Source organism: Mastomys coucha, unplaced genomic scaffold (genome assembly GCF_008632895.1).
Source record: "Mastomys coucha isolate ucsf_1 unplaced genomic scaffold, UCSF_Mcou_1 pScaffold15, whole genome shotgun sequence".
In the NCBI taxonomy this organism is placed as follows: Eukaryota; Metazoa; Chordata; class Mammalia; order Rodentia; family Muridae; genus Mastomys; species Mastomys coucha.
In genome coordinates this window covers 114,223,937-114,238,266 of record NW_022196897.1, presented here as the reverse complement: position 1 = coordinate 114,238,266, position 14,330 = coordinate 114,223,937, and the positions used below count along the sequence as shown (strand labels likewise).

Here is a 14,330-nt window from a genome sequence, read left to right as displayed (position 1 = left end):
CCCAGTCTCAGACTGGACTTTCCGCGTTGGCCCGACGCGCCCTGAGCTAGATGCTCCGGCCGCTACGCCGAAGCGCGGTTTACTCAAAAGCAAGCAAAGCCTCTCTTTGTAGAGACACAACTCTGTTTGCATATGTTCCTAGTAACCAGTAATGACAGTTTTACTTCTAGCATGTCAACTCAGTGCTTTTAGGTGGCCTGTAACGAATAATACGTCTAACAACTTTTGGAGAACTGTAGAAGTATTAAGTATGATATCTTTGGGTTGAAAGACATTGAACTGCGAGAATGATGCTGAAAAAGTTAGCCTGTAGGTTTGTTTTAAACTATAAGGGAACGACATTGCATGTTTGCATAAGGAAAAGTGGGGTAAAGTTGCAAGTTCTTTAATGTTGGCTTCTGTTCTTTGTTGAATAGAATTTGGAAAGGCCAGGCACATTTTGGATTTTTTTTTCTACTTATTATAAGGCATATGTGTTTCTGTTTCAAGTTCTGTTCTCAATGTTATTTCTAGGAGGTGAAAAAGAAATTCGGGCCAGTTTTTGAAGGCAATCCTCTCAGGGATGACGTTTAAGTCACAGCAAGGAGGATTTTGTAGCTATAGAGGGCTTCGTATAAACTAGGGGCTTTCAGATTGTAAGAAAAAAAAATGCCAAAAAGACTTCAGATGAGAGCTTCAAGTCAAATTTAGTTAGTAGTTGTTACTCTTAAGTGCCATTTCAAACACTTAACAGTTAGTTACAGCATGGCTATCAAATGCTGTTGTAGAGGCTTTCTCAAAGACAAAATCTGCACATACTATGCCATAGAATGTTGGCTATCTTTACGTACCGTGCGTTGAAATGTCTGAGGTGGACTCGCATGTTTCTGACATAGCTCCATCCAGGTCTTTGTAGTAAGTTAGTTTTGCCTAGAAGGCTGACAAGAATGTGTTTGGATTCACACAGAAATAATGTTGATATTTGGAACCCATGTCGAACTTCTCTGAAGAAAGGGCAACGATGATTGCAGCCGGGGATTTGCAGGAATTCGTTCCTTTTGGTCGAGACCACTGCAAGCACCACCCTAATGCTCTGAACCTTCAGCTTCGTCAGCTGCAGCCAGCCTCTGAATTATGGTCTTCTGATGGTGCAGCTGGCTTGGTGGGATCTCTTCAGGAGGTTACAATCCATGAGAAACAGAAGGTTTTATTAAGATTCTCATACTTTGGAAATATAGAATGATCAATGTACTAATATAAAGCTACCTATATGCATGTGAGAAATAAGTGTATGTTGGCACTTGGTTAAAAGCTAATATTTGGTCATTTCAGTCAGTGCTGAAATATGGTGCTGCCTACTTAGGCATGCTGTGTAACTTGTAATGAGAGTTGAATACTTCAATCAGGGCTCGTTGTAAACTTTATCTTCACTTCATTGTGGATAATCAGGTTTTCTACTCTTTGATAACTAAATGCTGGAGATTAGAAATGGTACCTGCAACACATGTTTCTAGAAGAGGGTTGATGTCACATAGAGTGTTAGAGGAGTAGTACTTTTTATTTTGAGGTGGAGCCTTAGAAAGTAGCCCAGACTGTTTGATCTGCCACTGAGCTGTACCTCTCTTCTTCTGCTTTACCTAACCTGTAGCTTCCATTCATCTTATGTGTGGGACAAGGGAAAGAACATGAGTGTATTTGCAGCTCTGAAGCAAGGAAGTCCCCCATTGAGTCCCATGTGCACCTCTATTTTCTGCCTTGTACATACATTTAATACATTCCTTGAGTTTCCCTTCAAGCATGGGTTTTATCTTATATACTATATGTAAGATACACTTTTTGTGTGCCTGTGTTATTGGCAGAGCAATACTAGTGACCTAGAAGTATAAAATAAAATACTTCCTAGAGATTTTTTTTTTTTTTTTTTTTTGAGACAGGGTTTCTCTGTGTAGCCCTGGCTGTCTTAGAATTCACTCTATAGACCAGGCTGGCCTTGAACTCAGAAATCCACCTGCTGCTGCCCTCCAAGTGTTGGGATTAAAGGTGTATGCCACCACTGCCTGGCCCTATAGAGAATTTTTGAGTCAGTTTTAAAAAACTACCTGCTTGTATGCACCATGTGTGTACAGTGCCCATATGGGTCAGAAGAGGGCATCAGATCTCTTGGCACTGAAGTTACAGACAGTTGTGTAGGTGCTGAGAATCAAACCCCAGTCTTCAAGAAGAGAAGCCAGTGCTCTTAACCACTGAGCCATCTCTCCTGCCTTTCTTAGGTTATCTCAGGAGTCCCTGGATGTAATATACCCACTTTGCTAATTCACTCATTGTGCTCACCTATGCATCTCAATCCTTTTAGGAGTTAGTCTTGGGTTGAGTCTTTTTTGGTTTTTCAAGACAGGGCTTGGGTTGGGTCTTAATTCACAGGCAGATCTTGCTTCAGACTACTGAAAAAGAAGGAAGAAGTGCTGAGCATGTCCTGTGTGTTAATTTTTAAGGAAAGCTGGCAGTTAAGAAAAGGTGTAAGTGAGATTGGAGATGCAGCCGACTATGATGAAGAGCTCTATGTGGCTGGGAACATGGTTATCTGGAGCAAAGGGAGCAAAAGCCAGGCACTGGCAGTGTACAAAGCGTTCACAGTGGACAGCACTGTCCAGCAGGTGAGTTCATTAAGTTTGCACAGCGATCAACTGTTAATATAGCTGTTTGGGAAAGAAGTTTGTGATTTAAAATGATAATAAGTGACAACAACAGTGTAACAATGGTAGCAGTTGGTTGTACATTATGTGTGTAGTGGAGACTGGCAGGAAAATAAGATTTTATTTTATCCATCATGACAGGGTCTCTCTATCCCAGGCTGGCCTGGTACTTGAGATCCCCCTGCCCCAGCCTCTGGGGTATGACAGGCACCTGTCACCGTGTCTGGCTTATCACATTCTTATATTTTTGGTTATGAGCCTAGCCATCTTTCCAGGCTGCTTGTCACAGTCTTCACGTTATTCTTTGCTAGTGATACAATCTTTTAATTTCTTTTTTATTCTTCTTTCTCTCTTTCTCTCTCTCCCTCTCTCTCTCTTTCTCTCTTTTTTCTCTCTCTCTTTCTCTCTTTTTTCTCTCTCTTTCTTTCTTTCTTTTGGAGACAGGTTTGTACATAGCTCTGAATGTCCTGGAACTTACTCTGTAGTATGAGCTTGCCTTGAACTTACAGAGATCCCATTGTCTCTGCCTCTTGAACGCTGATATTAAAGGTGCACCCAGCACAATCTTATTTTTATTGCTATTATTTTTATAGTACTGAGGACTGAGTTTAGGCCCTTTTATATGCTAGACAAGTACCTTTACACACACATACACACAGCATTGCAAATAATACTATTTTAACACTAGATGTGAGACTTAAAATTTATTATCAACAGAAATTATGTGGGATTAAAAATACTTTAAAACACGTGATTACTATAATTCATTTTCAGATACTGAATACATAAAAATTATTGGATTCACAGTGAAAGGACATTCAGCCTGATTTGCGACTATTGTAGGAGTTGTTGGGATCATTTTCTAAAAATTGATAGAGGAAATTAAGCACTTACTATTTCAGGAAGACAAGTAATTTGTCACTGTTTGATGAAGGTAACTCTTTACTTTTTGAAGAATTCCAACCTATAAATGTAAAAGAAATGATAGAAGCAGAAATCATTTTGTAGTTTCTAGTGTGCTAATCAGTTCAGGCATGGTTGTCATGGTTACTAACACACTTGCAGAAAAGGATAACACATGACAGCAAGGTATTACTTGCTAAGTGTAAGGGAAAAATGAATCTTCAGAATTATTTTTGGTTTCTAGCTCAACCAAGTGATTGGGTTCAGCTTAATTTATATTTTTGCACCTCTATTTTGTAATACAGGAAAAAATGTGATAGCTACTCTATTTTCCTCTGAGAAATATTTAATGTGAATATCTAGATCTAGTGTTCAGTTTATAGTAAACTTGAGATCTAGGGATACAAATTCCAAAGTACCATGAGATTTGAGGAATGGCTTGGAGGTTACTTATAATGATGGCTGTGTCCAGAAAGGTGCCTAGGCTGATAAAGTCACTTTCTGTTAAGCCTGACAACCTGAGTTTAATCCCATTCCCTGGAGAGAGCCAACTGACTCCTGCAGGTTGTCCTCTGACTGCCATAAATGTGCTGTGGTACCCACAAAATAAATAATAAATATAATCATAAAGAACAGAGACTGAGTGTGGCTGTGCACTACTTCAATCCTAGTACTTAGGAGGCAGAGCCAGGCAGATCTCTGTGCATTTGAGGCCAGCCTGGGCATAGCCAGTTACAGGACAGTGTGGGCTCTGTAGAGAGACCTTGATTCAAAATGAATGAATGAATGAATGAATGAATAAAGCTAGCTGGCCAGAGGTGGTGAATGCCTGTACTCCTAGCACTTGGGAGGCAGAGGCAGGTAGATCACTGAGTTCAAGGTGAGTCCACAAAGCAAGTTCCAGGACAACCAGGACTACACAGAGAAACCCTGTCTTGGGGAAAAAAAAAAACAAAAGAATGACTGAAGGCTGATAATTATGGAAGCTGTGGATGGGGATAAATTGTGTTTCCTTTGTGTGTATATTTGAAAATTTCTGCAATAAAGAGTTTAAAAGAAGAAAAATAGCAAAGTGAACAACTAGAGGAATCCGGAACTTGGGAATGTTTACATTGTGGTCTCTTAAAAAGTGAGTCAGGGAGGACGAAAAAGTAAGAACTGTTCTAGATGGCAGACACTAAAATGACATCACCAAACTTCTTATTTCTTGAACAGAGTAATACTATGTAGAACTCAGGCTGTCCTTAAATGAGAAATTCCCTGGCCTCAGCCTCTAGTACTGTGATTACAGGCATGTGTTGCAAATGTCAGGCCAAATGCAATAGTTTTGAACCTTGTTAAATGAACTTTGTTTGAATTCTGATTCTAAAAAAACAACGTTAAAAAAAAAAAAGACTTTGGGGGGGAGGGGGGAGGTGTTGGAAAAGTTAAAAGAATGATTCACTATTAGGTGATATTAGAGTATTATTTTTTCTCTGAAGGCTGATAGTTTTGTGAGTTCTAAACAAAACATCTTCAGCTGGGCATGATGGTGGACACCTTTCATCTCAGTACTTGGGAGGCAGAGGCTGGTGAATCTGTTTGAAGCAGCCTTGTCTACATATTGAGTTCCAGGCTAGGCAGGGATACATAGTGAGACCCTCTCTCAGAAGCAAACAAAAAGAGAGCCTCTTTAGTTTTTAAATTAAAATTATTTAGTAGCATTTTAATATTTTTAGGATTGTGGCAGACTATATACACACATCTAAAATTTATGCTTTACACCATCTTTAAGTGTTCAGTTTAGTGGGTTTAATAGGGGAAACTGTATTCTTTTTTTTTTTTCTTTCCTTTTTCCCCCTTCCCTTTCTCCTGCTCCCTCCGACCCCTGCTCACTCTGGGCCTGCTTGCTCTAGCCCCAGGAAACTGTTTTCTAAACATTCTTTTAATGTGAGCATAGAGTCTGAGATCTGCTGAGTCACTTAAGCTCTCCCATAATCCTTGCTTTTGTAAGATGCAGGGTTTGCACAGCCTGAGCTGATGTTTGAACTGTAACTGCAAGACATGTGTCAACTGAGTCTTTTGATTATTTTGTTTTCCTTTCTCTTAAGATTTAATTGTAAACATAAGTCTTCTTAGAATATGTAGCATTTAAGTGCTCTAATCTTACTTTTGTTACTCTTGTTTGTTTCCATGGTATGCATGTATGACTGTGTGTATTAAAATACATCTGTATTGAGCTGAGGAAATGAACTATGTAAATATTGTTTCTGATGCCATTAGCTTGTGGATGATTATTTAGATGTAATTTTCATAGACAAACATTTTGTTTTGATTTTAGGCATTGTGGTGTGACTTCATTATATCACAGGATAAGTCTGAAAAGATCTATAGTAAGTTTCTTTATGAAATTTTATTTTCCATGATTCTGAGTATTTATCTTACTGTGTGATATACATTTATAAGCAACTCTTAATCATGGTGGTTCAGTACATTTTGCATAATGTATTGATGAACTTTTACTGTTTGGATTGAACTGTTTTGCAGGAAAATAATCAACCCATAAATCTTGTACTCTTTCCTTTCAGAGAGCCATGAACTAGAGAAATGCATATGTATATTACAGAGCTCATGTATGAACATGCATAGCATAGATGGGAAGGACTATATAGCTTCCTTACCATTTCAGGTACAGTCAGATTTAAGTTTTTGGTGTGTGTTTTATGTAACATGTAATCATATGTAACAGATCTTTATGTAGGTGCCTTCTATGGCAAGGGTGTTCGTTTTTACTTAACTGAATTTCAGTGATTTTAGTTCACCATGTGACTATCCTTTCCACCAAAATATTTTGTAGTGAAGTAAATGTTATGAAGTATGAGATGTTTGTCAGTTTAATGATGCTTACAAAGTCACATTGGCTCTATTGTATTAGTCTTATGAATAGTATTGGCCTTTTTTGTATCACATCATCTTCTAGTGCTCAGGGCTGTTAAACTGTGTTGATGACATCAGCCCCAGTTTTACTTTGAGCACCTGGTTTGTGGGGTTGATTTTTGTCTTAGAGTTGCTTGTTAAAAGTCATAGATTTTGAAATGCTGTATTTTGTGATGTTACTTTGAAAGCCCTCAGTAAATTCAAAGAGAATGTTTTGTTATTCTGTCTGATTTTTGCTTAAACTGTAGTTTTCTTACTTCTGTTGCCCCACCTTCTTATTGATAGGTGGCGAACGTTTGGGCCACTAAATATGGTTTGCTGTTTGAACGAAGCAGTTCTTCACATGAGGTGCCTCCAAGTCTACCTAGGTATTCATTTTATTCTGTTCAGAATATCATCTCTTGGGTTTTTATAGTGTTGATTCTGAAGTAAACATGTTAACCTAAATGTTTGGGCTGATGAAGATATCCATGGTCATAGCATAAGTATTACACCATTTTCATGCTAGTTTGAGCTCAGCTGTGAGTACTTCCTCAGCACTCCATTGCTTTGTGCTCGCCTAAGTAGCACTCAGCAGTAGCTGGAGGAGGACAGGACTCCATAGTTAGCTCTGCCTTCATGTCTTCATTGTACCGCTTTGGCAGATCATTATCACTTTCTTAGTTTTCATTTTCTTACTTGTTTCAGGAATGTTCTTAGTTAGCTCTCGGGATCTCTGCAGACTCTCACAGGGGCCCAGTGTCTATTAAGTACATAGTCAGGCGTGGATGTCTATTGACTGTGTGCCCACCGGAAGGAGGAGGGTGCAGAACAAGCACAGGGTGCAGCAGCACATGCTTGCTGTGTGAGAACTGTTTGCAGATTTTCATCTCTGTTCTGATAGAAAAGTCAGTTCTCCTCTTTAACTTTCTGAAAATTTTAGACTTAATTACTTGAAGTATTTTTCTCTTTTAAAAAATGTAGCCATTTATGAACAAGTGTAGGAGGCTAAATTTCTTGGCTCCCATAACATTCTGCAACTAGGAGAGAGATAAGGGGATGGCTTATCTCATCACCGCTGTTATTCTCTGGATTCTGTCATGCGATGATTGCTCTTTGCAGATTTGCCCATGGACATAGTCAGCTTCCTTCTCTATGTGTATATGCATAGAATTATTACAGAAGATTTTAGAACTAAGCAGAGGATGTCTTGACAGACAGTATGTGAAGACTTTAGAAGGTCACTTTTTGGGATGGTAGCTGTGATAGAATGCTTGATTGAGGGAGGGAGGACTTACTTTGCTTCACATTTCAGCCCTTTGTTCAGGGAAGGTGTGGCAGCGTTCTTGTTGGGAGGGCTGTGTGGCAGACCGGGAAGTGAAATGAGGGGTTGGAAACAGGGCTGGGCAGGAACCCTAAGACCCGATTTTCTCAAAGGCTCCACAGTTTCCTAAAGCAGTGCTATAGTTGGGGAACAACTGTTCAAACATAAGCGTCTGTGGGCATTTCATGTTCAAGAGATAACAGTAGATTTGCAGTTGCTCGTTGGCACCAAGGTGCACATAGTTATCTTGTTGGTGATGGATTGTTTATTTGTTTATTGCTAGAGAACCTTTGCCTACTATGTTCAGCATGCTGCATCCACTAGATGAAATAACTCCACTTGTTTGTAAATCGGGAAGTAAGTGCTCTTTTATATTCTTTTATGTAAGCTTGTTTTGACGTTGAGGGCAGTGATGGAGGAATGAAGTAAAAAAGTTTATTTTAAAAGTGACTTGTTGCCGGGCGGTGGTGGTGCACACCTTTAACCCCAGGACTTGGGAGGCAGAGGCAGGTGGATTTCTGAGTTCGAGGCCAGTCTGGTCTACAGAGTGAGTTCCAGGACAGCCAGGGCTATACAGAGAAACCCTGTCTCGAAAAACCAAAAAAAGAAAAAGAAAAAGTGACTTGTCTTGTTAGAAGGTAATTTACCATATTATAAAAGTAACTCATTGAAAGCAAGGACAACAGTTATCTCAGCAAAGCCAAGGCATATATATATCACTGAGGGACACTGATATTTGTTAATTTGCTTGTAGGTGTCTATCCTTTAAAAATAAGAAAATGAGCTGAGCAGTGGTGGCACATGCCTTTAATCCTAGCACTTGGGAGGCAGAGGCAGGCCGATTTCTGAGTTCGAGGCCAGCTTGCTCTACAGAGTGAGTTCCAGGACAGCCAGGGCTATACAGAGAAACCCTGTCTTGAAAAACCAAAAATAAATAAATAAATAAATAAATAAATAAATAAATAAATAAAAGAAGAAGAAGAAAAAAATGAATGATACTTGGATGAATGGATGAACTCAAGTTTTCTCTTTTGAAGGGAACATTCATAGGTCCTGATTGCTGAATTTATTATTTCACTATCTTTGTTGAAGATTCCTGGGGTTTGCACTTTGAGTTATTTCTAAAGTATTGCTGTATGCTTGGCTTTAAATTTAGGCTTTACAACACATGAATAGGCATCTACAAATAATAGGCCGAAGAGTCGAAGGGCATTTAGAGTCTTCCGTCATTTTACTTGTACATTCCAAGTACCACTGAGGTGTTACCTTCTGATCATGAGTGCAGTAGCCACTGGCTAGACCAAGCCTCTGCCCTATTGTAGTAAATCACATAAGCTCTCTTGAAAGATTGTAGCAAAAAAAAAAAAAAGATTGTTCATCATGTAGGATGTTATGAGTAGTATATAAAACTGTAAGCATAGTACATAAGCACAGTAAAATTCTAATTTGATAGAAATTGGTTGTGGTGGTATGTACCTATAGTCAAAGCTACTACGGAAGCTGAGGCAGGAAGATTGCTTGAGACTAGCACTTTGGGGGCAGCCTGGGCAACACGGGAAGATTCTGTCTCTCTCTCTTAAAAGATTTTATTATAATTTTTAGTGTGTATGTACCCAGGTGTAGGTATGTGCACATGAGTTCAGATGTCCACAGAGGCCAGAAGATAGAATTGGATCCTTGGGGCCGAAGTTAAAGGTAGTTGCAAGCTACTTGACATAGGTGCTAGAAACTGAACTTGGGTCCTCTGCAAGATTACCAGGCATTCTTGATGACCCAGCTATCTCCAGCCCCATTCCTCCCTCTCCTAAAAAGAAAAGCCCTCTAACTTTAGGATCCCATTCTTTAGACTTCTTAACTCTATGTAGAGTTCCAGGCTGGCCTCAAATTCACAAGAGATCTGCCTGCCACTCCCCTCTCGAGTGCTGGGATTAAAGGTGTGTGCTACCATGCTTGGATAGTTTTATTATTTGTTTATAAAATTTTTTTCTATTTCTGAAGAATAACCATGTTTTTTACATTTCCTAATGTATTACCTTTTTGTTTTTTTTGTTTTTTCTTTTGTTTTGTTTTTGTTTATTTTTTTGAGACAGGAGTTCTCTGTGTAGCCTTGGCTGTCCTGGAACTCACTCTGTAGACCAGGCTGGCCTTGAACTCAGAAATCTGCCTGCCTCCTAATATTTTAACTGAGAATGAAACTGTCAAGGATATGGAACCAAGGATATGGAACTTGGTTTGTGATGCTATAGAAAAATAACTGGACTCAACTGGAAAAACTTCATTTGTAATAAGTAAAACACATTTTTACCACTTCTGGGTTTTTACTGAGGACAGAATAAAACCAGTGGGCAAGTCAGACATTTCCAGCAAATGATTATAATTTCTAAAGACGTTGATTATTGGCTTGATGTTTTGGTGTGTGCCTTTAATCCCTGCACTTGGGAGGCAGAGACAGGCGGATCTCTGAGTTTGAGGCCAGCCTGGTGTAATAGTGAGTTCCAGGACAGCCAGAACTACATAGTGAAACCCTTTCTCCAAAACAAAACAAAATACCCTTTGCCTCTGGCTGATGAATTTAATAACGAATCAGGACAAAGCTTTAACATTTGAGTTGTATGTGTGTCAGAGTGGAACAGCCATTATGTCTTGTTTAATGCATTTAAGGAAGTTGACAATTTAAAATTTGTTGTCAGTTACATAACACTGAATGGGTCTTGTGCTTTAATTGGCTTGGTTCTCTTTCCTTTTAGGGACAATGAGAATACTCTTCTTAAAGAACTCTTTTAAGAGCGTAAACTTGATATTCTGTCCCTGGTCATTTCCATTTTGATTTTTAGGTCTTTTTGGCTCATCTCGGGTGCAGTATGTTGTAGATCCAGCAGTGAAAATTGTGTTTCTGAACATCGACCCCTCCATCGTAATGACCTATGATGCTGTTCAGGGTGTGCATTCTGTGTGGACTCTCCGCAGGGTAAAGCCAGAGGTGAGGGTGACTGTGTTTCTTTCCACCACAGATAGTGAACTCTTAACACTTGATGGTTTTTGAGATCAGTTGAGTTTCTTTGGTAAAGAACGAGCCCTTTGTCTTTAATAACTGCCAGCTACATGCATTTTCAAGGTAATTTCAAGCAAATTTCTCTTTGTCCTGATTGTTTCCTTATTTTTCCCATTCCTTTGACTTAAGGAAGAGAATGCTGTTTTAAAGTTCCCTGAGCAGGCAGGGACCCTGCAGAATGCAGCTACTAGCAGCTCCCTGACAGCACATCTCAGAAGCCTCTCCAAAGGCGAATCTCCTGTGGCTTCGCCGTTCCAGAATTACTCTTCCATTCACAGCCAGAGTCGTTCAGCTTCTTCACCCAGTCTACACTCTCGGTCACCTTCCATTTCCAACATGGCGGCTTTAAGGTGATGTCTGTCTTTGTTTTAAACAAGATAACTGAAGCAACAGATACCTGCTATTTTAGCTCTCTTATGTTTTAAGGATTTAAGGTTTCTATTGACAACTCTTGGATGGTGTTTAGGGGGAATAGGCAGAGCCCCAACTATGGCTACTTTAGGAATTGTAAATCCCGATGCCTCAGTTTCCTGTATCACATTTAGAGCTGCTCACGCTGCTGTAATGTTAATTTGTCTCTCCCGTGAGATGAACACTTAATTCTACAAATATTTTGTTAGTTTTTTAAACCTTAATTTATTATTTTGTTTTATTTTTGATAATATGTATACTTACATGTCCTTTATTATACAGATGTACATGGATGACACTCTATGGACAGTTTGCTAGTTTGTGTATGTCCGGAAGTACAGTAACACACTTTAGACCTTTTTGAATAATGAATAATTTTCATATCTGTATATTTGAACTGAAAATGAGTTTATTCTTCAGAAAATATGGCTTAAATATTCATTTTGTGTGTGTGTGTATGTGTATATCTCCTTTCTTTGTAGCCTTGGCTGTCCTGGAACTCAGTATGTAGATCAAGCTGGTCTAGAACTCAGATTTGCCTGTTTCTGTCTCTTGAGTGATGAGATTAAAGTCTTGCCTCTTATGCCTGGATTGAGTGCATTTTAACACAGTTTCTAAATAAAGTTTTAGGCTATCATAAAATGCATTAGGACAAACTGTTTAAATAGCTATTTAATTCTGAAAATGTGCATGTCAGTAGGATTGTACCATAAGTGCGTCCTGTGTGTAGGAGTGGAGACTGTGGTCGGCGCGTGTTAGAAGGCAAGCTGTTCATAGTGACATCTTCTCTCTGATTATTTTGCAGCCGTGCTCACTCTCCTGCCTTAGGTGTGCACTCTTTCTCAGGGGTGCAAAGATTCAACCTTTCAAGCCACAATCAGTCACCAAAGAGACACAACATTTCTCACTCCCCGGGTGGCAGTTTCAGTGACTCATTTTTGGCACCAGAAACAGAGCCAATTATTCCTGAGCTGTGCATTGACCACTTATGGACTGAGACGCTTCCGAATATAAGGTTTGGCGGATATAATTTTATGTTCAAAGAAAAATATTACTAGTGTTTTTGGAAGATGTTTGGTGTTAGCTTGTGGTAGAGGCTTGTCAAATATGTGTGAATTTTTTAAAGCATCCTTCAATATTAGATGTGGTATTAATACATAAACTATGTAGAGATACATATTTATACCACCTTAATTTTAGAAGAATAAATTATTGATACTAAAGTGATCATTAAAAATGTCTTGTCATCAAATATTTCTTTAAGATAGTAATCTTTAGGGCTGGAGAGATGGCTCAGTGGTTAAGAGCACTGACTGCTCTTCCAGAGGTCTTGAGTTCAATTCCTAGCAACCACATGGTGACTCACAACAGTCTGTAATGGGATCGGATGCCCCCTTCAGGTGTGTCTGAAGACAGCTACAATGTACTCATATATATTAAAGAAATGAACCTTTTAAAAAAAAAGAGTAATCTTTGAGGTTTGAGGTGTTTGAAGTTTTAGGGTAAAATGTCTCATTCTGTAGTGTTATAGTCAGGGTTCTATTGCTGTGAAAACACATTGTGACTGCAGCAAAACTTAGAAAGGAAGGCATTTAATTGGGGGCTTCCTTATACTTTCAGAGGGTCAGTCCATTATCATGTTGGTGTGAAGCAGACAGGCTGAGAGCTTTACATCCTGAGACATAGAGAGCAGGAGGAGGAGCAAGACCTGGGCCTGAAGGAGGCTTCTGAAACCTCTCAGCCCATTTCTAGTGACACATTGCAACAAGCCTAAATACAACTCCCAGTCCTTCCCTGATGGTTCATCAACTGGCGACTGAGCATATAAGTTTGAGACTGGGACAGGTTGAATTGAGGTGGGCACATCACATGTAGATTCAGTAATTTGAGATTTTATAACAATTTTTAGTAAACTTTATCTTTGTGTTAAATGTCAGCTCTACTTTTTGAGAAATTAATCTTTTTATGATCTCATTGATAATTTCTTAATTCAGCCACACACCAGTGTGTGTAGGTTAGTGACTGTCCAACACAAAACTAAAGGTGGTGACCCCGGAGCAGAAGGGTTTGGGAAAGATGGGCACAGTGGATGCTGTGATCCAGAGAGCGAGTGTGAATCACAGATATTCCTGTTGTACTTTGTGATGGGAGGGGACAGCCTGATAATGAAGAGCTGTGAGAGGGTGATCGCTTTGTGTGTGTGGAAAACAATCAGCAGCACAGTTTGTAGGTGAGATGAAGCAAGAGAGGTAAAATAGGATTTAAAGAGTGTCGTGAACTTGAGCTCTTGAGGTCCCTGGGGGGCCTGTGGGGTTCTGTTAATTGTGGATTCCTTAGGTGATGGCAATGTGTGTAGTGTAAGCTTTTCTTCCTGGGCAGTCCTTAAACATTTACTCACTCTTCACGCTAGTCTGTCACTTCCTAACAAGCTAAAGCTGAGTGTTGGTAAAGGCTAAGGACTCCGGGACTCGGGAGGCAGGTGAGGAGAGAGAGGAAGTGACATCAAGTGAAGAGTAGCAACAGGGACAACATAACACAGGCATTTCAAGAAGTAGTGCTAGTATTTCCAGGGCTGGTGCTGTTTGGCCCTGACTTTTGACCTCAGTAGGTATGTTGACAATAGTCAGCTCACTTACCTTAAGCTTGAGGAGTGCTAAGGAAGCATGGTACAGCAGGCTAATGGGAGGAGCACAAGTGAGTACAGACTTAGAGAATGTTTTTTGAGGTGCTGCCTAAGGGTGTTTTATATTCTCTCAACTTTGTAATAAAAAGTAGTCTCTGAATTTCACCCAAATTTGTCACTTTGTATATATAAAAGATGAGTTGTTTTTTTTTTTACCTAGCCACATAACCCTAACCCGTCACTGTGAGTAAAAATGGTTGTGTGATTAGATAACAAAAGAAAAAGCCACTCTTATCCCTTGATTTTTCCCAACCCCCCATGCTGTGTGTGTGTGTGTATGTGTGTGTGTGTTTGCTTGCCTGTATAGTTGCACTGTATGTACATGTGAAGGTCTGGAGTTGACATCAGGAGTCTTCCTTCATTTTTTTATATCTTATTTATTGAAGCAAA

At 39.4% G+C, this 14,330-nt stretch overlaps 1 protein-coding gene across 1 annotated transcript in view; it reads left to right on the top strand.

Annotated features, from left to right (window-relative positions):
• Positions 1-14,330, top strand: part of Anapc1 (anaphase promoting complex subunit 1) — a 78,629-nt gene that overhangs the window by 375 nt on the left and 63,924 nt on the right. Inside the window, exons 2-10 of the mRNA XM_031371850.1 lie at positions 947-1,183; positions 2,472-2,633; positions 5,896-5,947; positions 6,143-6,243; positions 6,777-6,859; positions 8,078-8,151; positions 10,629-10,774; positions 10,976-11,196; positions 12,063-12,272. Of these exons, the coding sequence (XP_031227710.1) occupies positions 971-1,183; positions 2,472-2,633; positions 5,896-5,947; positions 6,143-6,243; positions 6,777-6,859; positions 8,078-8,151; positions 10,629-10,774; positions 10,976-11,196; positions 12,063-12,272 (1,262 nt within the window). The 5' untranslated portion in view covers positions 947-970. The remainder of the gene's footprint in view (positions 1-946; positions 1,184-2,471; positions 2,634-5,895; positions 5,948-6,142; positions 6,244-6,776; positions 6,860-8,077; positions 8,152-10,628; positions 10,775-10,975; positions 11,197-12,062; positions 12,273-14,330) is intronic.